General features: G+C 57.1%; 1 protein-coding gene and 1 long non-coding RNA gene across 2 annotated transcripts in view; both read left to right on the top strand.

Annotated features, from left to right (window-relative positions):
- The window catches only part of LOC123806137, a 31875-nt gene extending 6333 nt beyond the window's left edge, over nt 1-25542 (top strand). The window contains exons 3-5 of the mRNA XM_045819146.1: nt 22769-22850; nt 24882-25030; nt 25162-25542. Of these exons, the coding sequence (XP_045675102.1) occupies nt 22769-22850; nt 24882-25030; nt 25162-25507 (577 nt within the window). The 3' untranslated portion in view covers nt 25508-25542. The remainder of the gene's footprint in view (nt 1-22768; nt 22851-24881; nt 25031-25161) is intronic.
- LOC123805940 lies at nt 510-19421 on the top strand. The gene is made up of 5 exons (XR_006783396.1): nt 510-769; nt 1269-1504; nt 17874-18003; nt 18927-19035; nt 19308-19421. It is a non-coding gene; the product is annotated as an uncharacterized LOC123805940 (long non-coding RNA).
- Nucleotides 25543-27319: the final 1777 nt, after the last annotated feature.

Here is a 27319-nt window from a genome sequence, read left to right as displayed (position 1 = left end):
TGTGCCATTTAACAGGGTCTTCGCTGGGCACCCCTGTAGGGCAGCCTTGCTCCGATCGATGCTACTGCCCTCTGTTCCCTGTCCCTAAAGTGCAGCCAGTGGACAGGAAGCATCCTGGGTGCCCTGCCTCGGTCCCAAGCAGCATGGCCTCCATAGAGACCTCCAAGAGTTTCTTCTTCCGGTAAATGGAGATAATGATAGCCCTGATTTCATAGAGCTCTTGAGGGTTAAAAGAGTTAATATGTATGAAGAATTTAGAGCGGTGGCGGGCATGTAATTAGCGCAATGTAAGTGTTAACTCTTATTGTTATTCAGAGGGTTGTGGTGAGCATCAAATGGTGCGATATGGTGAAACTATCATTACGTGTCTATCCATCCATTTATCCACCCGTCCACCCGTCCACCCGTCCACCCATCCACTCCCTCTGCAGAGTAACGTGTGAAGTATGGGGAGTACCACTGCGAAACAAGCCCTGGCCTTCCTTTCCTCGTTGGCAGGCAATCCATCAAAGGGATGACCTCCTGGGGCCGGGCCGCCGCCTGGCCCAGTGCTGGGCGTGAGTAGAACGGCCCAGGAGCAAAGGCGAGAGCAGTGGTTGGCAGTTCCCACCGGCACAGAAAACTGGAAATAGAGCAGGTTGGGGGTCACCGAGGCCGGGGACAGACCGTCGTCATGCTTCTGGAAGGTTCAGGAGCACCGATGGACTGAGACAGTGGCCCGTGCCTTAGGGCCCAGCCTGTATTCACCTGGTTGCTTTATTCAGCTCAGGTATTTGTTTGTTTCTTTGTTTGTTTGTTTGACTTTGCAGAGTCTTCTGAAATGTGCAGGAAACAAAATGATAAAACAGGTGCTATTTTCCTGGGGGCCCCTTGAAAAGTATAAACTATGGACAGTGTTAACTTAGGCCTTACTTTTCCAGCCTTTTCGCTTTCGGTTGTCAGATTCTACAAATTAATCACAGTCTTGACAATAGGGCACCTTGCAGCCCAGTCTAGCGCGGGAGACCCAGAGCCCTCCCCTTGGCCCGCCCCGCCCCCGCAGGGGCGTGCCCAGTCTGGACGCAGACCCTCGGATGGCCGCTGCGTGGACCACGCCGTTGTTAGTGTTATAACCACACTGTGACCAAATGCAGTTTAACATTTACTGGCAGATTGCAAAGTGCTTTTGAGAACACCCCCCTGCCTTGTGCTTTGAGATTAAAACACTTTTTTTTTTATGGTCAGAATCTGGAAGAAGAGTGTTAAGTCTGAGCAAAAATCCCTGTTAGCCCACAGGCCGCGAGCGCCGCCCTTGGGAAGCATCTGACAGCCCGCGCCGATGCGGACGCTCGCCGTTGACTCGGGAGCGTGTTGACTTGGTGCCCGCGCCTCCGCTGGACGACCCCTTCACCTGCTGATGGACGTGTGCAGCGTTCCCAGTTCCTGGTTACTGTAGATCAGGTTGCTCCCAACATTCTCATTCCCAGAGAGAAACAAGGCGGTTGCAGATGTCAGCGCGTGGAGGGTGAGCTCTGCTTCCCCCTCGCGCTGAGGGAGCAGACTCGATTGAATCTGTCACTCCATGTCCTCCTCCTCAAAAATAGTGCCCAGGGGCTGCCGCAGCCTTAATGTGGAGGCCTGTAGGAGGCTGGCAGTTGGTGAATTATGCACGAGGGTCCCTCACAGCCCCGGTGGTCACCATCTCACGGACGTGAACGTGATGTAGTGTTTCAGATGATTTGTGGGAGCTCGGGAGCAGCCGGGGCCTTGGAGAGCTCCCCCCACCCCCCGGGCTGGCGTCTCCCCGTTGCATCGAACAGGTCTCCACCTCCTGGCTGCTCTGTCCCGGTTCCTGGCTTCTCAGGGGGTCTGTGAGCAGCCCCCCGTGTTGGTGGGTGGCCTCCCAAATGCCTTTCCTCCATCAGGGAGTTCTGAGATTTTTTTTTCCTAACCAAAGGTTTCATCACTTTGAAAAAAAAAAACAAAACAATTTAGCCCTGGCTGGTATAGCTCAGTGGCTTGAGCGCAGGCTGCAAAAAAAAACAACAAACAAACAATTTAATCTATAGTGACTCTTCACTTTCTCATTAATTCATTCCCTTATCCATGTATTAACTGACATTTATTGAGCACCTACTGTGTGCCCGTCCGTATTTCAGGCATGAAGGGTATCACGGTTAATGGGACAGATAAGGTCCTTGTTCTTCTGATGAAGGGGACAGACATAACAAAAAACTCAATAAACCCAGGGAACGGCGAGTGCTTCAGGGGGGACTGACAGGGTGGGGCTCGGGTGGGGGCACAGGGAGGAGTGTTGGGGGGTGAGGGAGGGCCTCTGAGGCAGTGACTTCTGCGGTGGGGACGATGAGAAGGTGTCGGCTGTGCCTGGATCTGGGCGTGTGAGCATTCCGGCCAAGGAGAGAGCTCGCACAAAGGTCTTGAGGAAGGAACAGGTGTGCAGAGGTTTGCTCTGTTTTTCTCTCCCCGGCCAGGTCCTCCCCACTTTGTTATTGTACTTTCAGGGGAGTTAGGGAGATTCATTTTCCTTATTTCTGTTTTAATCCTCACCCCGAGAATATGTGTAGCGATTTGAGAGAGAGAGAGAGAGAGAGAGAGAGAGAGAGAAAGACACTGTTGTGAGAGAGAAGCATCGATTGGTTGCCTTCTGTACCTGCCCCGACCAGAAATCAAACCTGGGCACGTGCCCTGACCTGGGGTTGAACCCACAACCTCTCGGTGCATGGGGCGACGCTCCAGCCAGTTGAGCCACCCCACCGGGGCTATTTTCCTTTTTAAAAATTGTTTTTTCCACTTGAAGGGATAAAACACATTGTGGACTATCCCTACAATGGAATACTACTCCATTCTAATGGAATAAGAAGGAACAAACTGCTGATTCTTGCAACGATGTGGATTCTCTAAAGGCTCTGGCCCCTGGGTCAGAGTCCTGCTGCGGAGTGTAGTGTTTGGAGGCTGCCTCATAGCTGCAAGGGAGGCTGGGAAACTGGATGTCTGACCTCTGCACCTTTTGTCTCAGGGGTGCTCTAAGGCGCCTGCAGCGGGGAGGCTGCCGAGCTGGGCCGAGGGGAAGACGGCCAGCCGTCCCTGCAGACTCTCACAGCCCTGTGTCCCTTTGGAGAGTTTCGCAGCTGTCTTCCTAGCTTCCCGCACTTCAGAAAGGCCTGCAGAACACACTGTGAAGGTGTCGGGGAGCTTACTTTCAGGCCCCTGGGGCAGCCTCGGCCCTTCCGCGGGGCTCTGTCCTCTGCATCTGAGTGGGGCTCCCTGCCTTTGTGCTCCCAGCAGCCTCAGCTGATGCACCGCAGCGTGCCGAGGGAGGCTCGGCGGGCCCCGTCTGCCCTCAGCAGCCCCCTGGAATGTCCTCAGACCACAGGGAAGGGGAAGAAGGTAGCTGCCCACTGTTGGTCACTTGCCAAGACCCGGGCTTGGGGCTGAGCACAGTACGCACGCACATCAGCTCCACAAATTCCCCCCGGGACTCTGGGAGACACTGCTGCGTTTCCATTTTACAGATGAGGAGACTGAGGCCTCGGGTCTACTCCGGCATCACAGAGCTCTAGAGCCGCTGGATGTCTCAAACCAGGTCTCAGGGCATCTTTCTGAGAAAACAAGACAAAACTGAATGGGACTCAATGACAATAAACACGTTTTCAAGGTGTAGGAAGCCCAGGCAAGGAAAAGACTCAGGATAGGCCTTTGGTCCTAGTGCGGCCCTTCCTCCCGATTGAAAACGATAGGCGGATGTAGTTGGAGGGGGAGATTCACTAAAACCTCGGGAGCTGTGGCCGCAGTGTGTTTTCGTATGGGCGGCCCCCACCTCCAGCCCCCACTCTGGTCTTCAGTCGGACTCAGCGGTCAGGACAGGCCGAAGCCTCGGTTCCTTTCTGTTGCCCCCGACGATGCCGTCCACAGGTGCAAACAATGGCAAGGGGAGGAGCAGAGAGAGCCAGGACCTAGAAAGAGGGCGTCTGAGTCAAAGCCCTCACGCGGGTTATTAGGAGGATTTCCCCCCAAGTCTTCGTTTTCCTTCGTCTGTGTGGTCGCCTGTCTGGAGGGTGGGGGGGGCCGCCAGACTGTCCCTGCCCCACGGGCAGGACACACAGTCAGAGGTCAGCGCGCATCTGCGAATGAACGAATCCAGCGAGAGTGGGGCTGGGTTCACGGGGGCTTGGAGTGAGCTCTGCGTGCGCTCTGCGTGCTGACACGCCTGCAGCATCTCCGTGCTGGGTGCGCTCGGCCATGACCCGGCGTCTGGTTGGAATGCAGGTTCCGAATCAGGAGGTCAGGGGTGGCATCCGAGATTCTGAATGTGCACCCGGCACCTCGGTGACATGGACACTGCCGGTCCTGGACCACGCTTTGTGCAGCCAGGGGGCACGTACGCGACCAGCCCTTGTTCAAGTCTTGCCGGGTGGGCGTGAGGTGGGGGCGGGAGTCACCTGGGCCAGTGATCTTCCAAAAAGAGCATGGCTCAGCTCCGCCCCCCATCTCGGGTCCAGAAATGCCCCCGTCTGACACGACACCTGTGAAGGGACACGAGGCACACGCTCTTTGACCTCACGCCGATGCCCCAGCTGTCTGGCCGTGGTGCCTCATGTTTGCCACGTTCGCGGCAAATGACGACTCTGGCCGCCCGTTCGTTCCTCTGGGTCCCCCCTGCACGGGGCGCGAGCATCAACAACCGCTAACGCTTGTTAGACAGGGTGTGGGTTGAGCACTCAACACTGGCTGAGCACGTGACAGTCACTTCAGAAGAGGGAGCTGGTGGGGACGATGACAATGACGACGACCACGATGATGATGGTGGTGACGATTGTTTTATGAAAGCCTTTCACGTCGTTGAGTTCCCTTGGCAACTTGATGCCGTGGGTATTGACTGTTCCCGGCTCTGCATTGTCTGTCTCTAGACCCTGGACGTACCAGGCTCATTCCAGCCTCTGCCCCTTTGCTTGGGTTTCCTCCTGGGGGAAATGTCCGACCTTGGGGACCTTGGGCAACCTCTGGAGACATTTTTGGTTGTCATGACTGGGGGCTGCTATTGGTGCCTGGCGGGCAGAGACCACAGGGGCTGCTGAACATCCCACCATGCACAGGACAGCCCCCCCCCACAACCAGTACAGGGCCCCGAAGGTCACGGCCATCCCACTGAGGCTGAGAAAGTCCGGCGTGAGGGGCTCTCCTCTAGAGAACGCCTTCCCCCCTTTTACCTGCGAATATCCCGGCGAGCTGTGACCAGACGTCGGAGTGGAAGAACCTCATTAGGTTATTTCCCCAATGTTGAAGGCTCAAAGCCTCCTCAGGCTGTGAATTCAAAACGCCGGCAGCCAGCGAGGGCTGCCCTGCCATTCCCACCCCCTGCCCCCTGCCTTCCACGGCCAGGCTGTCGTGGGTGGGGACACTCGTTTTTCCGTCCAGCCTGTGTGAGGGGGACGGGGGAGGAGGGCCCCAGGGGGCCTGTGCCTGAGCCGCCGGCTTCAGAGTGGACGCCGAAGGCTCTGAGGCCGCTGCCTGCCTTGTTCGGACAGACGGAGATCAGGACCCCGCCCCGCCATACTGCCCACATCCAAACGTGTTGGTTTGTTTGGTTTGCTCTTTTCTTTCAAAGGGAGAAGAAGAAAGTTAGGCAGCTCGTTGGGCAGAAGGATGCCCTCCCCTCCAAAAAAGGAGGAAGGCTGATGAGGTGCCCCCCACCCCACCCCCCTGAGGAATTTGATCTGGACAGCAGGAGGGTCCCCGGCACACCTGCTCTGGAGTCCCCCCCATCCCTGCAGCAGCAACCCCGTGAGAGCCGCTCTCTCACGTCAAACGTGCAGGCCCTGGGAGGTGGCCTGGCTGGCACCAGGGAGCCTGGGGCATCCGTGGGACAACAAGGAAATGTCAGTGGGGACGTGGGGGGCGGGCTGCCTCCTGGACGCGGTTTCTGTGCTGCGGGCTCCCGCGGGGACGTTTGTCAGAGGGGGCGGCCGGCAGACAGGCCCGCGCGGGGAGGAGCCTCCATTCCGTCTCTGGCTGCCTTCGACCGCTGGCGGCAGGTGCCACCCGTGTCCGGCCTGAGAAATGGCCGTCCCGCGGGCACCTCCGTGAACATGTGTTATCGATCGGCTGTGTTCCCGCCCCGCCCCCGCCCCCAGAGCCAGAGAAGGGGAATAGAGAAGGCAGGGCCCGGCAGTGGGGTATCGGGGGGCTGCGGCCACCCCCGGGGGGAGACCATCTGCCTAACAGTCCTCACGGCTGCCCCCCTTCCCGTCGCCGTCCTGGCCCCAGAGGGACAACCCAGTGACCCTTCAGAAAGATGCGTGCCTCCTGCCATGTTTTATCCTCAGGGCAGTGGCGTGGCTATGATTCATTTTTCCCACCATTGACACATTGGACCTCCGTTAAATAGGACTGAAAGCAATTAATCAGGGGCAGAACTCCTGAGAGTCCCATTCATAAATAACCTCTTCCTTAGCCTCCCCGCCCCCCCACCCCGCCCACCACCTCCCCTAGCCCTGGGGTGTGCAGGGAGATTTACAAGCCCAAAGCCTGCAGGCCCAGCGTGCAGAAAAGAGTGTATCCAGCCCTCTGACTTTGCGTGGGGGGTTAAATGGCTGGGATCGATATATTTCCATAAGCACCGAAGGGACATCTTTATGGCTCGTACATTAGAGTTTATCATGTAGAAGAGGCGGGATCCGGCGCTGGCCCCAACTGGGGCATAAAACCCATCTTCCAAATAAAAACATAAAGACACTTTAGCAAAAAACCCTGTTCCGTGGCTGTGAAGGCTGCAGAGCAGGGTCTGGTGGGAATAAGGCGGGCTGGACCAGAGTCAGGGCGGGCGAATGTGTGTGTGTGTGGGGTGGGGGGGGGGGAGGCTTCCTTGTGCCGGCGGGCTGGGGTGGAACTGAGTGGTCCCGCGCCCGGCCACGCCTGGCGGGGGACGGCAGACCCATCTCCCGGGAGCTTCATGACCTTGGGCAAGGTCACTCCGGCTCTCTAAGCATCGTGTCTTCACGACAGCAATGGCGGCCGGCCTGATGAGGCTGTAAGGATGAAATGGAGTCACGTGCGCCAAACAGGTAGCCCCTCGCTGGGGTTTAGTCATGGCTCCATAAAGGCGCGGAAGGAGAAAAAGATGTCATTGGTGATGTGGGTGGCAGCGACCAGCGGGTGTCCGGAAGCCACACGCCTCTGACTGCGTGGCCTGCGGCTGCCCTGCAGGAGGCAGGGGCCACCACTCTGAGGGGAGCTCGCTGGCGGAGAGGTCAGGTAGCACGTCGCCAGGACATGTCCCTGCCAGGACTGCTCCAACTCCGGGGCTGGTCTCGGACCCTTGCCCTTGAGCCCTTGTCCCTTCACCACTCTGTCTTCCTCCCCCTGCCCATCGGCTGGTCACCTGAGACTCTACAGCAACTCTCACGCTGGGTCTAGCAAACCACGCTTCGGACGGAGAACTTGTCACCAAGGCTATCACTCAGCGTTCTGGCGTGCTGGGCGTGACCGTTGGACAGTCTGTGACTTCATTCCGTCGCGTTCGTCCGGTGATGCCAGTTCACGGTGACTGTGGCGCGCGGGAGACCCCGAGCAGCCGGCGTCAGTGCGGAGGGGACGGCTGCCAGTTCGGCCACTGGGATTCTGTGTACCCCTTTTGGGTCAATTACAACCTTGTGTGTAACTCAGATCCTCCTTTATGGGGGCCATCTGAGTCTGTGATCCTCTCAAGAGCTGACGTGGACTGAGCCAGGCGTTCGGGGCTGAGCCTGACAAGAGCGATTTTAGTGCAGCTTCCCAGCAGCCTGACAAAGGAGGCCCTTTCATCCGGCAGCCTTCTTGGCTGCAGGCAACCGAAGCCATCTTGCAGTTCTAGAAGCGGGGAGTTTAGTGGAAAGACACGGAGGGCTTCCGACACAACTGATAAAACTGTTGCGACTCCGGAGGATATCTGGCCCCATGGTCACGGTCAGAAGGCCGGAGCACCAGGCGGTGAGCAGGGGCAGGGACCCCGTGAACCCCAGAGGGCCAGGTGGCAGGGGAGCTGTTCTGCTCCAAACAGCATGACGCCTGGGCCTCTCCACGCCCAAGAGTCACTCAGCTGGGATTTGCTGAGTTTATGTCAAGACCTACCTTGTGGCAGGAAAAAAAAAAAGATCTTGTCTGTTAAGCATCAATAATGCCAAGTAGTCTCTATCTTTCAAGAGCGGACACCGTGGGGGTATCTCCAAGAGGAGTTTCGAGCAGGGGGTGTCTGGGTTCAAAAGGGGGTGGCTGGGTTCTACATGGCCCCCACTGGCAGAGAACCGCGGCAGCATGGCTCCTGACCCCACTGGGCAGGTCGACTAACGGATGCTCAGGGAGGAGGTGGATTCCCGAGTCTCTCTCAGGCACCAGTGGGCGGAGCTGGGTTTGCTCTCAGAGTTCTCGCACACCAAACTCCTCCCTGCTGTGACTCCTGCTTTCACTGAGGATTGCATCCGTTAGGAACTTTTGCATAAAAAACGCCACGCCGTTCTCGGGGCCACGCCCCTGGATGGACGGCAGGCCTTCAGCGTGACTGCGTGTAGTTAGAGGCGAGACCACGGAAGGTTCTTCTCGCTGGAATTCGCTGTGGCCGTTCTCACCCCTCCCTGGGAGAAACCCCCGAGGATGCTCACGCGCGAGACGCTCGGCTGCACTTGTCACAGCCTGCGAGGCGGTTCCAGCTCCCCGACGCCAGAGAACCTTTTCTGTTAGTCAAAACACAGCTGCGGAGGCCCGCGGGATCCACTAATGGGCACCCCGGCTCGGGCACGTCTGTCTGTACCTGGGGAAATGGATATAATTAGGAGAACAGATATCATACGTGTATGCAAATGCAGCAGGTAGAAATGACTGGCCGTGGGACAGGGCTCAGCTCTTGCCAAGTCCCCTCCGGCGAGACCAGCCGTGCGGCTGCACCCGGGGCCCACCCCGTCCTCTCCGGACCCGGCTCTGGGGCCCTCTCTCCATCCCCTCTGCTTCCCGACGCTGCTGGGGCCCTTGTGCAACTCACTTTTCTTTTTAAAATACTAAACAGTGAAACCCGTAATTTCCTGAAGAGGAAGTAGCTCCCATCTTCCGAGGCCGCAGGGGTCCCAGCCTCTGAGAGGCACGAGAGGGGAACAGGGACAGGAAGGGAACGGACACTCAGGGTCCCCAGACGGAGCGCACACGACCTGACCAATCGTTAGGAAGACCGAGTCTTTCTGTTTGTGTGTTTGTTTTCGTTTTATTCTCCCAACAGGAGGGCCCGGAAGTTTGATGTCGGGAGTCAGAGGGCTTGGGTTTCGGTTGCCTTTTCCTGGTGGTGCGACCCTGGGCAAAGGCCTTCCCTCTCGGTGCCTGGGTCTCCCTCACCCTAAAATGGGCGTAATGACAGCACCCCCTCCCAGGGCCGGGCAGGCCACCCGTGATCCTGTGTGATGGGTCCGTGGGAGGGCCAGGAGAGGCCGGGATCAGGCCTAGTGTCCTCGCTGCACTCTGTGGCTTCATCCACACGACACCAGGTACATCGCTTTGCCTCTCGGACCCTCCATCAGCTTCCTCAGCTGTACACCGGGGGAGTGGAGCCTACTTTCCAGGCAGGCAGTGGATGGGTGTCCCAGTGCTGTGTGGCTGCAAACAGCAGATGCTGGTTTTGTATGTGGAACAGCGGTCTCCGCATCTTTCGGGAGCCCAAGGCTGAGGGGATGGGGACAGTCTGTGTGTGAAGCCCAGGGCCTGATGGGGTGAAGCTGCCCTTGATTGCCCGCGGCCTATCAGCGGGGCCACGCACTGCGAGGGGGCCCTGCAGGGGGCGCTCACTCTGACCAAACTGTGCTGGTGTTCAACATGGGCATCCAACCCAACCCAACCCAACCACTGGGGGTCCCCCCGGGGCTCCCAACTTTGTTGTTGCGGCTGGGACCTAGCCTTTCTCATTTCTGTGCACCTGCGCCGGCCACGGGGCCTGGTGCATTGCACATGCTTACGAGGTATTTACTGGTTTCCCGAGTCAGTGGGTGCATAGATGCCGAATTACACTGTAAACCCATTTCTCTGCCCTCTGGCTGGAGTAGTGACCGCTGCCCGAGTCCTGGTCCCTCTGCGGACAGTGGCGGCAATGCCCGTGTCACGCAGGCGGGCTGTGGCCTCGGAAGGCCATGACCCCATCTCAGTTCTGCCCTGTCCCAGCAGCGGCCTCGTGTGAGCTGGGGTTTAAGAAAACATGCTGCGAATTCAGTTTGCCGCGTCTGTAAAATGGGGACAAAGTAAGACGTCCTTTATCAGGTTACTGCGCAGGTGACTGACACACGTACACGCCCGTGCCTGACACGTTCATAAAGGAAGGCCACGGAATGGAAGTGGATCTTCCCGCCCCTTCCCCGCACCCTTCCCCACACGGGTTCTGGGCTGTTTCGCCCCAGTCCGGTTCCAAGCCCCAGAAGGGAATCTGATCCTTTTTATCTTATCCTGGAGGCGTGGATGGTTTTTATTCTGTCGACGGCACCGATATGCGTTCAATAGCATTTCTTAAATAAGCATCTAAACGAAGCATATTACAGACGAGGAAAGTCATTTCCGCGCGGAAGATTATCTCCCACGATCCTGTTTCTGTTGTTATCTGGGGCCTCGGCAGTTGGCAAATCTCCACAGCTCCTTAAACGATAGCATTAGTCCTAATACCGTGTAAAATGACTAGTTCCTTGGGGTAGGGTTAGTTTTAATAGTGTATGTCAGCGGCAAATAGCTTGGAGGACCCCAGAGGAAAAAGCACAGCCCCCCTCTCACTGGAGCAATGATATGGATATATTTAATATCTATGTTAAAAAGCTCTTAGGCGCCAGGGCGACATTGCACCGGATAGTTAGACACATGCAGGCTAAAACCCCGGGCTGTTTATAGGGTACGACACGGTGTGCATTACAGAAACCTTCTGAGGTTGTTCAAAGTCAAATTTGGGCTTCAGAAATCGTTGACAGACATTTGACCCCAGCAGTAAAATGCCCTGAAACAAGCTGAGAGAATAAAATTGCTTCCTTGTTTTTTTTTTTTTTTTTTTTTGGTGAGTCTGTTGATAAGTTTGCTGCACTATTAAAATGTTTAATCACTCGCCTCCAGCGAGAGCAATCTTCCATCTGAAGTTGCAATTTATTAGAGCGCCCGGGACGTACTTGGTATTCGCCCCGAGGACGGCCAGGGAGCCCAAGAGGGAAAGCGAAGCACAGTTTGACATCGAGCGAGAGTCTCAGCGGAAGGGGCCGAAAACAAAAACTGCTTTGGAATTAATGTCGAGGGGGATCAGGTAAAACTTGCACCAATTTTTTATTTTTTTTTACCATAGTTCTTTTTAAAGATTTTATTTATTTATCTTTAGAGAGGGAGAGGGAGAGAGAGAGAGAGAGAGAGAGAGAAACATCAATGTGCTGGGGGCCATGGCCTGCAACCCAGGCATGTGCCCTGACTGGGAATCAAACCTGCGATGCCTGGGTCACAGCCTGCGCTCAATCCACTGAGCTACGCCAGCTAGGGCCAAATTTTTAATTTTATTCCAAATGCACATGGTGAAACCAGAGTCCCCACGGGTCCAGCCTGTGCTGAGAGGCCTGCCCTGGCAGGGGGTGGGGCGGGGAGAGGGCAGCAGGGGGCGGGGCTGCGTACTGGGGGCACGCCCTCCAAGAAGGGGCGGTCCTCTCGGCTGCAGGTTGTGGCCGGAGAGGCCCAGAGCAGAGGCACGATGAATGGGAGCTGATTTCCGCAGACGACCAGGCCCAGCGTTCCCCGCTTGGCCCTGGTAGGTGTGGGCCTCACTCCAGCTTTTCTTACTTAATTAACCAAAGGCAAACAGTTCCGTGGCGGGGGGTGAGCACTGCTAGACTGCGGAAAGTGCGGGCATCTCGGGTTGTCGTCGTGGTAGGCGCAAGGCCAGGGACCCCGCCCCCGGAGGGAGGGGCCTGTTGGGTGACCGCGAAGAGTTAACTTCCTCTGGGCACTGGTCATCGAGGGCTGTGCCTTGGAGGCAATGAGTCAACCGAGAACGATCAGGTCACAATTCTCCAAAAAAAAAAAAAAATGGATGATTAGTGATAAACAAGGCATTTTCTATACAGGGTGGGGCAAAAGTTGTGAGTATTCGAAACACAGATTTCATTCTTGTGTTATTATTTATTAGTGATTGGATTGTTTTTCATATGAACCGTGGTAAGCCTACTTTTGCCCACCTCGTGGACCGTCCCGGGGCCCTTGCCTATACACATAGCTGCAATCCCTTTAAAATCTTTGAAAATTCTATTCCGGACTGGGCTACAAGGAATAGTAACAGGTGTTCTGTCAGAGAAGGGTGCTAGGGGTCTAAATTTGGTACAGGTGCGCCTTGCAGGGCCACGGTGGCGTCGTCACGGCTCAGGCATGTCCTGACGGGGACAGTGAGCCGACGACATTCCCCCCAACTCCCTGGCTAGGAACTCCTTTCTTGGAAGGAAGTCTGTCTTCATCTCACCCCCGCCCAACGAGGTTTAAGAATCACCGTGCTGTGGGCAGAATTCTAGGGATGCTCCGTGCTTTCTGGGGCTTCCTGCTGGTTTCTCACTCAAACCCCGGGGTGGGCACCGCTGGGGAGGGGTTTTGCAGACGTGAGGTTGAGTAAGTCCACCCCGCGATGCCGAGAGAATCCAGGCGAGCCCGACCCCCATCCGTAGAGCCCTGGACCGAAAGAGTGAGAAGGACTCGAAGTCCCCTCCCTGCTTTTGAAGGTGGAAAGGACCACACGAGAAGGAAGACAGAGGGCAGCCCCCGCTGACAACCGGCACCAAAAACAACCCAAAGGGACCTGCAGGCAGATTCCGCCCAGAAGCCCCCAGAGGAGAACCCAGCTGGCCCACACCTTGAGTCTGGCCTTGTGGGATTCTCCGTGGAGACCCGGGTGAGCCGGCCGACTCCGGACTCACGGAGCAGTAAGATAATGCATGGGTGTTGCATTAAGCCACTAAATTTGTGGTAATTCGTTATATAGCAATAAAAAAGCAAAATGGTGCTGGATTAATTGTGGTGCTCTCTTCCCTGCCCCATTACGTTTACAAGGTGTTTTACATGTAACAAAACACCTCCGTCGGCGGGGGCAGACCAGCAAGGCTCGCTACGGCGGGGCAGGCGTCTCCGTGTTTACAGGTGAGGAGGTAGGCTCGGGGAGGTGCAGGGGCTTGCCCAGGACACTCAGCCGGCGAAAAGGAGGCCAGGTGACTTGCGCAGGGCTCTTTCTGTGACTTGGTTTGAGGGCCTGGTCTTCACTCTCTCTCGCTATCGAATGGGAGCAGTGTGAGCCTTTGGAGACTTCGCAGCTGGGAGCTTGCAGAGGAGGGTGAGACAATTCCAGAGGAGGACGCATCGGGGGAGGGGTCCACCTGCTTCCCCAGAGGGGTCCTTTCTTGCCTCTCTGGGCCGTGGCCAGAAGAGCGTGGCGTCAGTGACCGTGTGTGAGGGCCCGGTGCCGGGCAGCCGCAGGACGTGGGCGCTGGGGAGCTCGGTCTGAGTGGTGCAGGGCAGAGACACGCAGACCTGTGACGTCGAGAGGCGTGGGGTCTGCAGGCTGACCTCCCCGGTGGGGGGTTGGCTGAGGTGGGGCTGCAGGCGCAGGTCACCCGCTTTCTTTGCCACAATCAGCATCCCTCCCCACGCGTGCGCCCGAAGCCCTTAAAGGGGCCCTGACGTAGCATCATGGAGCAGAGCATCATCTAGAACCCTGGACGCCAGGGGAGACTGAGGTTCAGAACATGGACTTCTTCAAGGTCACAGTCGCCTTGACTTTCCATGGAAGGGTCCCCCCAAACAACATACACACATGCGAGTGCACGAACACACACACACACACACACACACACTACGCCGAGCTGTGTTATCATGGCCGTTCTCCACGTTGGTTCAGGATCGCTTCCCGATGAACCAGAGTTGCTCACCAAGCAGCTGCAGTGTGTGTGTGCGTGTGCTGACCTCTGCGTGGGCCAGAAGTGTGTATTTACTGCTGTCCGGTGACAATAGAGTCCAGCACTGACCGAATGCAGGCCCTGGGCTGGACACTGTCTCGGAAGTGCCAGGAGTTAACTCACGGACTCCCGACAGCAAGCCCATGGGGCCACAGGAAGTCACCGGGGCACTAACACGTGTTTTTGGCAGAGGCGGACCCAGGTTTTGTGTGAACCGGGGTGAGGGGGATTCACAATCTCACGGCTCTTTCGTGGTGGGCCTGGGCTACGAGACCGTGTGTCCCAGTTCCCCAGGGGATGTGGGGGAATGGTGGGGACCTTTTGTAAACTGCACACTAGTCCCACCCCAAGGCAGAGCCAGTCAGCTGCAGCGGATGGCCGTCACCGGGATCGTGCGGGTTTGAGCTGGGTGTGGCCGAGCTCCCCTGCGCCAGGGGAGAAGGGGCTGTCACGGGGCAGGGCTGCCCGGAGGCCACAGCTCTGCCTGGGCTCTGGGGCGAGGCCACGCTGTCCCCATGTGCCCGGCCACCCCTTGGGCCATGGGTCCGTGGGGCTGAGCTGGTCCTGGGAGAGCCAGCGCCGTGGAGAAGGTTGTGAATCTGAACTTGAAGGTTTTGACAAAGAAAGTCACGGATGAGCCTAGTTAGTGTCCAGCACGTGGGGCCTCCCGCGTCACCCCAGACATTCCCAAAGCGCGGGGAGGACTGCGAGTGCCCCGGAGGGTGCAGCCCCCCCCCCCACTCCCCGGAGGTGGACGCCTGTAGGCGAGGCGTTCGGGAAGTTGGGGTACCTGAGGAAACGGGGCCCCGTGCTGCGGGGCTACTCAGGGCTGTTCACAGGCCACAACCTCCGGGCAGCTCCTGAGTGTGGAATCTTTTTTTTTCTCCTTTCCGCCCCCCCCAGAATCTCTTGGAAAGCATGTACATGAGAAAATTCCTGGAGACAGGCTGTCTGATCTGCGGCTTCTCTCCTCACCTCTCAGCACCCTCATTTGTTTCTTGACAGGTGTCTCTTACGATTGGAGTTTTCTCTCACCAGGAAACGTTTCATTTGTCTGCCTAGGCATTGGTTCAGAAAAAGTTAGGTGGTCCAGGGGAGACCCGGGGACGTCACTGTCTGTCCCTGGGACCGCGTGTCCTCGGGCTCTCCAGGGTGGGCGCTGGCTCTCTGCGTGTGCTCCACTCCGAGAGCCTTTCGCTGCCGGGATTCCCAGCCCTGGGCCGGGGCGGGGGTCACTTTAAGGCCCAGGGACAAAGGCCGTCGGGAGGTGCCAGCCTTCTAGAGGAAGCCCTGTCTTGCTGGCCGGGGGTGGGGGGTGGGGGGGACGCGGACTGGGGGAGGAGGGAAAGGAAGGGGAGGAGGAGAGAAGCCCCTGAGTGGTTGACCCAAAGGGGCCCCTTTTACGGCCTTCCTGTTTATGGCTGAGAAGTAAACAGCTGGGGAGCCAGGTCGTCTCCAGCCGCAGCTGTGGCCGCGAGCTGGCCTGGGACCCGGGCTCTCTGGGTGGCAGTGGGCGGGGCATCTGCCAGTCACGCCAGTCTCAGGGGGCACTTCTCTTTAAACAGAATCCCGGGGTCCTTTTCCTTTACCTCACGCCATCTGCTTCTCCCACGCCCGCGTTCCTGTTCCTTTTGGGGGGTGGTACAGGGGGATGGGCTTGGGGTTCAGGTCCCGGCTGTGCCACGGAACAGCTGTGTGGCTTCAGGAGAGCGCAGGGCCTCTCTGGGCCTCCTGTGCAGTGAAGGACAGGGGGGACCTGAGAGGAGGAGGAGCTGGGGCCGGGGAGTGGCACTCCCGACCTGCCCGGCGTGTGTGGTGAGTGTCAGTCCGTGCTTACCGGCGTGATTATTATTTCAGCGGTGCTCCGGCGGAGGGCCGTCATGGGGTGGGGGTGGGGGGGCACACCCCCCTCTGAGAGAGCCCCTGGCCTGGGTCCAGCAGCCGCTCTCTCTCTCCCTCCCTGTCCGAATGGGGGCCCGGAGCACTTCGCAGGCTGTGATGGACGAGGAGGTGCCCAGACTAAGATGGAGAGCGTGGGCCGGGGGCAGCCCACGCCGGCAGATCAATAGACTATAATTATCGAGAACGGGGTCTGCGGGAAGTAGGGAGTCCTGCAGACGGAGAGAGACGCCCGCGAGAGGAGACAGCGAGGGCAAGACTGATGGGCGCAGACCAAGCGCACGCCCCAGGGAGCGTGGGCTGCGAGTGCGACCTCGCGGGTGGGCCCGCCCCTGTGGGCGTGGCGGCAGGAGCAGGGGCGGGACCTGCACACCTGTTCAAGCAGGCACCGGCGCCGTCGCCCGGGGTCGGCCCGCATCAGCCCTTGAACTGCTAACGCACACGGCTGCACGGGCCCAGACACAATGTCTGTGAAGACTGCTGTGTTCACGCTGGGAGTGAAGGTGAGATCTTCTCACGCCCGCGTGCCCCGCCCACTCCGTCCAGGGAGCGAGGCTGAGACGGGAGAACCAGGCAGGCTGCCCCGTGTCCGGTTAGAACTCCTCCTCCGACGTCGCCCCAGGACGTCACTGCGCCCCGGGGTGGAGGGCTCCCTTCCAGGCCCTCCACCCGAGTGGGCCCTCGACCCTGGAGTCTGTGCCCCACGCTGTCCGTCTCCAGGACGCGAAGGCCTGCGGGCTGCTCGAGAGTCCCATGACGCAGACGCGTCCCTAACGGCTCCAGAGAGCCCTCTTGAAAAGTCGCTGTTCCCCTGACACCCAGCACTTGAAACTTTGAGGCCTCCCGGCAGACAGGGGGGTGGAGCCCGTGGGCGTTTTCTTGGCCCTGGGCCCCACACCCCCCCACCCCCATTCGGTCTGGCAACCTTTGCCAGCAGACGACCGGCTTCGGCAGTGGCGGGCACTAGATTGACGTGTCCCCTGAGTGCAGGAGAGGGACCCTCACGGGAGGCATGCTTGCGTGTCCCTTGGCCAACGGGTGGAGCGCCCCCTCTTTTTAAAGGTGATATGTTTGAAAACAGAAGCACACGCTCACTCACTTGTTCGACGTTGGGCTTTGCCGCGCACCTGGCATGGGCGGTGGCTTTGTGAGCATCAGCCTCCCGGCTCCCGGGGGTGCCCGTCGGAACTATCTGCCCCTTCGCTTGTGGGTAGGAGCACTGGGCGGAGGCACTGCCTCCCTGTCACCGAGCTCGCAGATGGCCACGGTGGGGGGGGGGGCATCCGAACTGCATGGGACCCTGGCTGCTGTGGCCCAGTGGACTGAGTGCCAGCCTATGAACCCAAAGGTCACCGGTTCGACTCACAGTCAGGGCACAGGCCTGGGCGGCAGGCCGGTTCCCCGGTTGGGAGCACGTGAGAGGCAACCAGTCAATGTGTCTCTCACACACTGATGATGTTTCTCTCCCTCTCTCTCTCTCTCTCTCTCCTGCCCTTCCCCTCTCTTCTAAGAAGTAAATAAATAAAATCTTTAAAAATAGTTTTTTTAAAAAAGAATGGCATGGGAAGCTCAGGGTCACCACCCCCTTTGTCCGTGAGGAAACCGAGGCCCTGACAGGCTAACTCCCAAGGCCTCATGGCGCAGGAGCTGCCACCCAAGGAGGCTTGGTCTGGTCCTCTGGCCGGTCCTCCGAGGAGGAGCCCAGGAGAAGAAGACGAGGGACACACAGGGAGCCCCGGCCTGCTTCGGGGGGAGGCGGTCTCCAGGATCCGTCTCACACCCCTCCACCCCTGGCTCCAGCCCTGCTCGCCACCCAGAAGTGTGTGCACGCCCCCAGCCCCGGCTCTAGGTGACCCATTTTACATACCGGTCAGCCCCCTGCGCTCGGCTGGGGAACCGCACGGCGGCCCAGGTTCCCCAGAAGGCCAAGGGCAGGAGCATGGGCCTGGCTGGTGGAGACGCCCAGGACTGTCTCTGCCTGTATGTGCCCTCTGAATTCTGGCTTTTCTCTCTGAGCAGCACCACCTGGAAAGGCCTCTGCCATCTGGAGGCAGAAGCAAGAACACTGCGTGTGCCCATGTGGCCGGGTGCAAAGGGACCCTCCGTGAAATGACTGTTCTGCCACTTGGGTGGTTTGTCCTGCACACAGGTGCGCAGGTGCCCCCACCCCCCAAACCTGCCTGGTGGGGGAGATCAAAGAGGAGGAAGGAGGGACCGCGCAGCAAGGGGGTGGGGCTCTAAGCACAGCATAGTCTCGCTTTTTAGGAGAAGAGGGTTTCTACTTTGCTTCTCTCCTCTTTCTCTTTCTTTTGTCCTTGCAAGTTGCCGCTGTGACCTCGGGCAGAGTGCTCCAGGGCGCCTGTTGATCCTTATCTTTTCTCTCGTGTGTGTGTGTGTGTGTGTGTGTGTGTGTGTGTGTGTGTGTGTGTGTCTAAGCCCTGCTTTCAGCTGTAGGAAACTGTGGAAGAGTTTCATTTGGATACAATGAAGCCGGAGACAAGCAGCTACCTACCTTTCCTCTCTGCTCTCAGAACTTGCGGGATTCTTTCCCTCTCTCAACGGCCACGCACCGTTTTCATTTGGAAACGTAGTTTTCTGCCTCTATAGGATATCCCTAGAGAAAGTGTGGTTTAAAAAGAAGGGGTGTGTGTGAGGGTTTCTGCTTTCATTAAAAGGAAAAGCCACACGAGGTCGGTCCCACAGTCGGTTAAGACACAGGTTTCCCGAGCGCCCCGCACAACCCCCCGCCCCCCCAGGGGTGAGTGCGGGCTTGGGAGCCGGGTTCCCCTCGTTTCTTCAGAAACACCAATGGGAGACGTCACGCAAGGCGTCCCATGGGTAGGATTCAACGTGGCTTTGTTTTTCTGAATCGAAGGCAACTTTAGTTGCAATAAGTGGGATACATTTTTTCTGGCCACTGCGGCCTGTCGGGGGCTGTTTCGCATGGGGAGAGGTGGCTGCTGTCTGTGGAAGGCGAGGAGCTGTTTCCAGCACAGGTTTTCTGGGCCGGAAGAGTAAAAAGGCGGGGGAAAAATGATGCCCGTTATCGACTGTCTCTGTGTTTTTTTCCAGCGGAGATTGTCTTCCTCCTTCCCAGGTGGCTTCCCTCGCCACGCCTGTGGCCCTACCCCCTGCCCTCCCCATCCCCGCGAAGCAAGGCCACGGGCTTGGACGCCCACGGGTGAGGGGGGCGCGGGAGGGAGGGCCGGAGGGGAGGCTGTGGGAGCGGAGCAGGGTCCACAAGCAGAACTGAGAGCTGAACGTCAGCTGGCCACAGGCCACCGTGCCGAGGGGAGACGGGCCTGGAGGTAGCAGCCGCTTCTTCTCCTTGAAACGGAGTTCCACATCCCGACCCCAGGGAAGCTTCCCCTTTGGGGCACTTTAGGAGATGAGTATGGAAATTGCAATGGCTGATGCCGCGTTTTTAAAAGCCTCACTTTTTTTTTTTTAAAGATATTAATTTGTTGGAAGCCTTTCCTGGAGGCAGGCGGGAAAGACACTGGAGGAACAGTGTTGTAGCTGAAGTTATCGCCAGCTCTGTTTCCTGATGGGACGGCTTATTCTGACCCCTCCATCTTGTTCTGTTCTTCACAACCAAACACGTGTAGGAGAAGGACTTGGTTTCTTTTCTTTTCTTTTTTTTTTAAAGATTTTATTTATTTATTTTTAGAGAGGGAAGGGAGGGAGATAGATAGAGAGAGAGAGAAACATCAATGTGCGGTTGCTGGGGGTCATGGCCTGCAACCCAGGCATGTACCCTGACTGGGAATCGAACCTGGGACACTTTGGTTCCCAGCCCGAGCTCAATCCACTGAGCTACGCCAGCCAGGGAGGACTTGGTTTCTGATTTGTCCTCCTTTCTCCCAAGGGCTCCTCAGTGCAAGGGTTCAGAACCGTAAATGGATGCATACACGAGACATATGCTGGCTGGCTGGGCAACCCCAGTTTTCTCTGTGGCTCCCCCTAAAGCCCCCATGGTGCTCTGTACACGCCCCCACCCCCACCCTTGAAGTGTACATCCTGGCGGCCCTGACACAAGCTGAAGGTTTCCAGCCCTTCCCAAGTTCCAAGATGTCTCCCTCCCCACGCCCCCTGGGTTTCTCCCCGTCTCTCTCTGGGCATGGACCAAACGCCCCCTGTGCGGGCTGATTTATAGTTGCATTAGGGAAAACTCCACAGAAGGTATAAAATACAGTGTCCCGTGCCAGAGCCCCATCTTACATGTTATCGGTGATTGCAAGTGCGTTTTATAACCCCGGTGCCGAATCGAAATCAAGGTGATTGGCGCATCAATCTCCCAGATACGATCGGGGCATGCTCTGCTGTGTTCGACCTTCCTGGTGCCTTTGGCTGGTCCGGCCTGTCTAAGTCCCTGGGACCATTACTCAGGGAAAGTTGGAAAACGCAGCGATAATGGCCAGTGTGGGACCACCTAAAGGCTTAACCAGGATAGATAGATAGATAGACAGACAGACAGATAGATAGATAGATAGATAGAAGGCAGAATGGCGTCTGAGAGACCCAGGCTGCTGGCCAGGTGGGGGGTCCCTGAAGTTGCTGTCCCTTGCTCTTCTTCGTCTGCACCCCCGAGCTCTCGAAAATCTAGAAAGAAAAACGTGGAACTTTATGAAAAGCTGGCAGATGCCTGGGCCTCAGACAGGTCGGAGAAGGAGCTGAGTTTCTGGAATGACTGGAGGCGCTGAGACAGGGTTGACATCGGTGGCCTCTGTCCCCTCGCCGCCCAGCCTGGGTCCCCCCGTGCTGATTTTCCTAGAAAAGGGTCTGGGGCTTCCGGAAAACGCCGTCTCCTTCAGGAGAAGTTCCGATCCTACCCCCAAATGTCGATGGGTAGGCTCCCAAGGGCCCGGCAGGCAGGGTCCAAGATATTTTGAACGGATCCGTGGAAATTATAGATTTTTAGAAGCTGAAGGCTCTTGGAGGGATGGTCAGAGGGTATATTTAAGGTAAATATTTTCAAGTCGGGGTTTTATGCCTATAATCTGAGCTCCTCAACTTATATTTAGCCCAAACTTCTTTGGAAAGTAATTCCGTCTCTTTTGATTCCGCGCCCTTTCATAGTCCCGGGGAGGAAGCCGGGCTGGCTGGCTAGCGGCGAATGCTGCTTTGCAAAGCCTCTGAGACATGCTAATGTGCACGGGCTGATTATTAAGATAAATGCCTTGTGTTGGAAACTGGAGTTAATTATAATATATATAATTAGTTGCTGGTCAGCCTAGAAGTTATAATTTATTGTTCCCTAATTTGCATTTATTATCAAAGATATTTAATTGGAAGGAATTACCCAAAAAAAAAATAACCTGATTTGAGCGGTTATGGAGATGGTGGGATGGTGGGCATTTAGCAAACTTCAAAACTCCTTCGAAATAAAAAAAAAACACAACTTTTCTGAACCGGTTATATACAATTTCAGGAAATAACACGGCGGCCCCCGGAGAAGACTTGGGCCGGTGATTAAAACGCAGGGAAGCCGTCTCTACGCGAGCGGCGGTGCCGTCCCGGCTTCCAGACCCCGGGTTGCGGGGCCCCAGGTGAGCCCGAGGGCCGGGAGGGCCCGGGCCGAGGACGGGGGTGGCGCTCGGGGGGGACGAGGCCATGCTCTGCGCCCCGTCGAGGGGGGAGAAGACAGTGACACGCAGGTGTGCTCCCTTCCCCCGGACAGGTAGAGTTTTCACGTCCCAGCAGATTGTGGTGGTACCTTTTCTGCAGCGTTTGCAGAAAGCGCCACTCGCCTTCCAACATACCGCTTCTCTGCGTTCTTATTTTATTTTTATTTTTATTTTTCATCCGAGTCCTGCCCGGGTTACAATGCTGGGCTCCTTCAGCTGCACATCAGTGAGCGATTTTGGGGCGACCCCTTCGCCTGTGAACTAAGTGATAGCCCCCAGTCCCCCGTCTCCCAGGAGCCCTCTTTCTAGTAAACATGCGGCAATCTGACTGCCGTGAGCCGGCGTGACGTGTGTCCGCAGGAGGCGTGACAGCCCCGGGCGGTCAGATTTTCCCGTGTCGAGGGGAAGGGACCGACCATGCATCCCAGGTCCCTCTCCCCAAGGGTGCGCCCCGTCTGGTTTCCGTGCTGCCGATGCAGGTCGCCCGGCAGCCTCTCGGGCGTGATTTTGGAGCTTGCGGAATGCTGAGATCCGGCTGCCACTCCCTCTGCCCCCGCCGTGTCAGCGGTCGGAAAGGGGGTGTTTGGCCTTGTGGCTCTAGAGGCGGGGGTGCGGCTCAGTCGGCGTGGGAGTGACCGGAGTTCTTCCTGCGGACAGACATTCTGCTCTTCCTTACAGAAGGAGAGGTTGGGGCTGAGGGTGGGGAAGGGCTTCTTCAGGACGAGACCTCAAACCACCCTCGTGGGTTCCCGAGGGAGCTCCCAGTCATTTCTGCAAAGGGCCGCCGGGTCCCCCCTGCTCAGGAAGCCCCGGTGCGTAGTGCACCAAGGGGGACGTGCATGCAGCCGGAGGTCTATCCACTGCAGAGAACCTCAAAACAAATACCAGCCAAGAGAGTCTGTCAGTGACACGCACATCGACTCCGCGTGGGGGTCCAGATCCCCATTGCCAGGCCGGGGCGCCTCTCCCCAGCCACTGAGAGGGTTGCCTGCCAATGGCTCAGAGCTGCCACCTTCCCTAGAGAGGGACTTCGTCCCTGAGGGACGGTCCGCCACTCAGAGTCTGCGCCTCTGGGAGGCCGGGCTTAGCCCTGGCTCCGGACCACGTCCTGGCTGAGCCCCTTTCCTGTCTCTCTGCTCCCGGCCCTCCCTCCAGCGTCCCCTCAGCAGGCCCCATGCATTCAGATTCCCGTCTCGGGCCATGCCTCCACGGAACCCACCCGACACTGTGCGGCCCCCAGGCAGGCGCACTCTGCACAGGACGTAACCTGGCCTCTCCTTTCCCTAGGTCCGCCTCCGATCCCAGGGTGCCCGGATGTCTACTTCCTCCCTCTTTGCCTGCAGCCGCCACACCAACACCCAAATTCCTGGTGCGTTCCGTGTCATCTGCGGAGTCACAGAACTCCGAGATCCCTGGAGGATGTGAGTGTTCTCTTCTCGAGGGCTCTGTTTGAAGGCCACGGCCAGCCTCTGGTTGCCAGAGAGATCTGGGCTGAGTCCAGGCTGCCACTTACTTCCTGGGCAATATCAGGCCAGGGAGGGAACCGATGCCACCATCACCCTGTCTTGGTGAGACACAGAGCCAGTGTAGGACCCAGGAGTTCCGGTCCAGAGCCCCTGCGTTTAGCCACTGTCTGGAGGCAGCGGAGGTGGGTGGGCCATCAGCGCTGGGGACAGTCCCCAGCTGCTCAGAGAACAGTAGCGGTGGAGATGATTATCCTGTTGATCAGATGATGAAGATGATAATGACAATAATGACAGCCATAAGGTCAAAGGAACACATCTAGATAAGAGAGGGCAGTAGACCAACTGAATTTCCAGAGATTCTTCCCCAAAGGCACATTTTGATGAGAAAAAATAGAGAGAAAGAAAAATCTAAACCTCAGGTTGGTGGAACGAGCACGTCTCGGAGTCAGAGGACCTCGTTGATCTGTGCCTCAGTGTGCTCATCTGTACAATGGGCCGCGATGTCAAAGTTCCACGAAGAGAGATCCTGGGTACAAACGCTGAGCCCCGTACCTGGCGTGGGAGGGGCCCTGCAGGTGTCTGCTGGTCAGAAGAAGGCCGTGTCTTAGGAGGGGACTGCAGGTGCGTCAGGGTCACTTGCAAGAGTTCCCGGGACAGGGCCATGGCTGTGTCGGCTCTTGTGACGAGGACCTTGAGGACCTGCTGCTTCCTTGAGTTTGCCGTAGTGATTTCTCTGCGTCCCAGGGTTCCCTGCTATTTCCAGGCCCTGTTTCCACACACTTGGCCTCCTTTTCCTGAGAGTGAGCTCCCCACACAGTGCCTGGGGTGCGGGGCTGAGAGGTTACTCTGTGTCATTCATTCATTGCTGCACCAGACGGCAGCTAGCACATACTAGACACTCGGTAAGTATCGTTGAGAAACCGAATGTTATCAGGAGCCAGGCCTGAATGTGACAGCAATGAACACTCATTAGCTGTCACGAGGCCACAAAGCATGTCCTTCCTCTGCTCTGTGGCTTTGGAGAAACCACCTCCCCCCACCATGGACTTGGTCCACGTAGCGTGTCAATCAAACCAGCCCTGCTTTACAGGGTTGGGACCGTGCAATGGACTCATACTGCATCTTTGAAATTTAAGAGCTTCAAGCTTGATCTGAAAAGAACAACTTTCAGAAATTTAGCTGGTCCTAGAAATTACAGTAGGAAATATTTCTAGAAAATACGCTGCCAATATTTTTTTTCTTAGAAATTTAAACATACCTTTCCAAAGAAATGGTTGGATTAAGAAGTCAAAACTGGGCCCTGGCTGGCGTAGCTCAGTGGATTGAGCGCAGGCTGTGAACCAAAGTGTCGCAGGTTCGATTCCCAGTCAGGACACGTGCCTGGGTTGCCAGCCATGACCCCCAGCAACCGCACATAGATGTTTCTCTCTCTCTCTTTCTCTCTCCCTTCCCTCTCTAAAAATAAGTAAATAAAATCTTTTTTTTAAAAAAGAAGTCAAAACTGAAATAATAAACTACTTATACGTTAATGGCACCATGTACCAGCACCTACAAGATGTGGCCAAATTAGTGCCCGGAGAACAATGTATAGCTGTGGTGGATTTATGGAGACAGAAGATGAAGAGTACATGTTCTCAACACTCAACGCAAGAGGCAGGAAAACAAACACCACCGCCGTTACCAACATTCACACATGTGCTCACACACACCGAGGGAGGAAAAAAAAAACATCTTTCACGGATTTTTTTTTCCATGGGAAAGTCTTATGACAGTGAGATGTACCTGTACGGGGAGATTTTTCTAAAAGCGATCACCAGCTCACGCAGGTTCCGCGAATCAATAACATGTAATCGTACATTGCCCTCGGCAGAGGGTGAAGCTTTCCAAAGGATGGAGTCGTTCTGGCATAACCAGTTGTGCTTTGTTTTATCCAGACCGTTGTGGGGAACGTGCCAATTGACGAGGATGAAGAGGAGGATGGTGGCGAGAGCGGAACGCTGGCCCTGGACCACGTGCAGAAGCGTCTGCCGGTGGTGCCGTGTGTACAGTCGGGTTGCGGCCTGTGGGAGGACACGGAGAGGACGTGAGTGTCCGTGGGGGGGCGGAGGACTGTCCGCCCGCCAGCCCGCGGGGTTTCCAGGGACACAGGGGGTGCGACGAACAGCGTGCTGACTTCCTCTTCTCCTATTTGATATTTATTCCGTTGACTCCTAGGCGCCCAGAGGCTCCGCTCCCTGACGCCACCCTCCGAACAGCATGCTGGGGGTGGGAGACCCGTGGGAAATCCCACCTGGGTCGTGGCAGAGCAGCACTCAGACGCCGCTGCTTCAGGGGGGACCCGGCTCTGGTCCTGTTCACAGCAGCCGCTCAGGAAGGCGCTCAGCCCCCCCGTGGGGTGTTCACTACACCCTGGACAGCGCCTACGCCTCCTCGCCGGTTGGAGGAAGGAATCGGGAAATGGGATGCTTTCCAGGACGAAGTCTTCACCCCGTTCAAGGGGGGTGCAGCTCCACCACCCCGGCCACCACCGAGCGGCGCGGAGGCCCCGGGCCGTCTGTGAGTCTGCCTCTGAATCAGCCGCACCACCGCCGGCGGGGGGGGCAGCGTCCTTAAACCGAGGTGTCCGGCGAGGTCTCCACCAGCTGATCCAACCTCCTGCAGCCCTGTTGTTTGTGTCTTTGACCTGTAAAGTGTGTAAAATGTCTTCGTCTGTTCAGGCTGCTGTAACAAAACAGCACAGACCGGGTGGTTCACGGACACTAGATACTTATTTCTCACATTCTGGAGGCTGGAGGCTGCAGGCCTCTCCCGGTTACTAGTGGTCTCATTGTATCCCTTTGTGGGAGGAGCATAGAACCCGGGCTGGGGTGTGGCTGGAGGGAAGGGGTTTCTCTGGGATCCTTTTGGTAAGGGCGCTAATCCCATTCCTGAGGGTTCCACCCTCAGGGCTTATCACCTCCCAAAGGCGCCCCCCACCTCCTGTTATTATCACCTGGGCGGGGGGGGGTGGCATTTCAACCTGTGAACTTGGGGAGGGCATAGAACATTACCTCTGTGGTAAGTGTTCCTTCAAGAAATGGTGTGAACCATTTAGCGTCATGCCTGGTTTAGGCCGAAACTCAAATTAAACGATAGCTCTCTGTGACGTACCCCTTTTTGTGCCAATTTTCTTATTTGCAAAACAAGATACACAGTGCCCATCCCGTTCTCCTTGGGGAGGGGGTGTAGGTACGCACGGTTGAGTCGCATGAAATAGTCGGTGTTTGATTCCTTTTGAGCTCTACACACAGCAGAGCCGCGTGGGCCGGTGTGACGACCCGCGGTATGTCAATTCATATCTGGGGGGACTCGTAACTAATTGTACACACGGATTGTTGCTTTATGCCCTCTCCACTCCCAGTGCCCCAGGGAAGGCACACCTCTGAGAAGAAGCAAGCCTGGAATTATGTTTTGTTTTTTTTTCCCCTCTCTTTGTTTCATTGTACACTCTTCCCCTTCTCTCCCCTGCACTCGCTCATGATCCTATTTCACCAGGCTCGGGAGGGGCGGGCTCGGATCATCAGACACAGCCCAGGGAAGGGAGCAGATTCGCTATCTTCTGCGTGAAGTCGTTAATTGATTTGATAATTGCCTAGGAGACACACACAGACGCACGCGGGCGCAGAACCACTGTCAGGCCACGCACACACTTCTCCTGACAGTAAGATGAAGATGTTTCAGTTATTGGAACTCAGATGTCACCTACCAGAATACGAAGAGGGACCGGGTGAAGAGAGGGGAGTGCAGCCGGCTTGGGGAGGGGGCGGGGGGGGCAGCGGGGGGGGGGGGAGGCAGGCCATCCCTCTTGGTTATCAAGCGGAATGACTCCCCAAATATGACAATAAATCACCGCAGGAATCAATCGGACGGGAGGCCACTGCGCCACGCTGATAATGCATCAATCAATATTTAATGTTTACACTTTAATTAATCCACACTCGGGGAGCGTCTTCCAGTGACAAAAACAAAGAGATGAGAAATAAAACACCTTTTATATATCAAGGCGCGGAGGGCCCGCTGCCCCGCTGCCTGTCTGAGCGGCTTTGATTGGACCTGCCATTGATCACCTCGGGCCTGGGCAACCTCCCGCTCGCATCTGGATAGAAAGCTCGTGTCGGGGAGGGGCCCAGAGGCGACCCAGGGTGGCACAGGGAGAGGGTGACTCCCTCAGAACTGCCGAGGAGTATGGATTTGGCAGGAGGCCGGGTGAAGCCGGAGTGCCTATTGGATTCTGAACGCTGGCGACACCCCCTCCCCGGAAAAGGGTTCTGTGGCAGAGGGTGACCTGTAACTCGCGGGGCAGGGGCGGGGTGAACAGAAAAGTCACGTGTCC

This window comes from Phyllostomus hastatus, unplaced genomic scaffold (assembly GCF_019186645.2).
Source record: "Phyllostomus hastatus isolate PE091 unplaced genomic scaffold, TTU_PhHast_1.1 phas_scaffold_345, whole genome shotgun sequence".
Classification (NCBI taxonomy): domain Eukaryota; kingdom Metazoa; phylum Chordata; class Mammalia; order Chiroptera; family Phyllostomidae; genus Phyllostomus; species Phyllostomus hastatus.
Note: the sequence above shows the minus strand (reverse complement) of the source record. Positions and strands in the feature narration are given on the sequence as shown.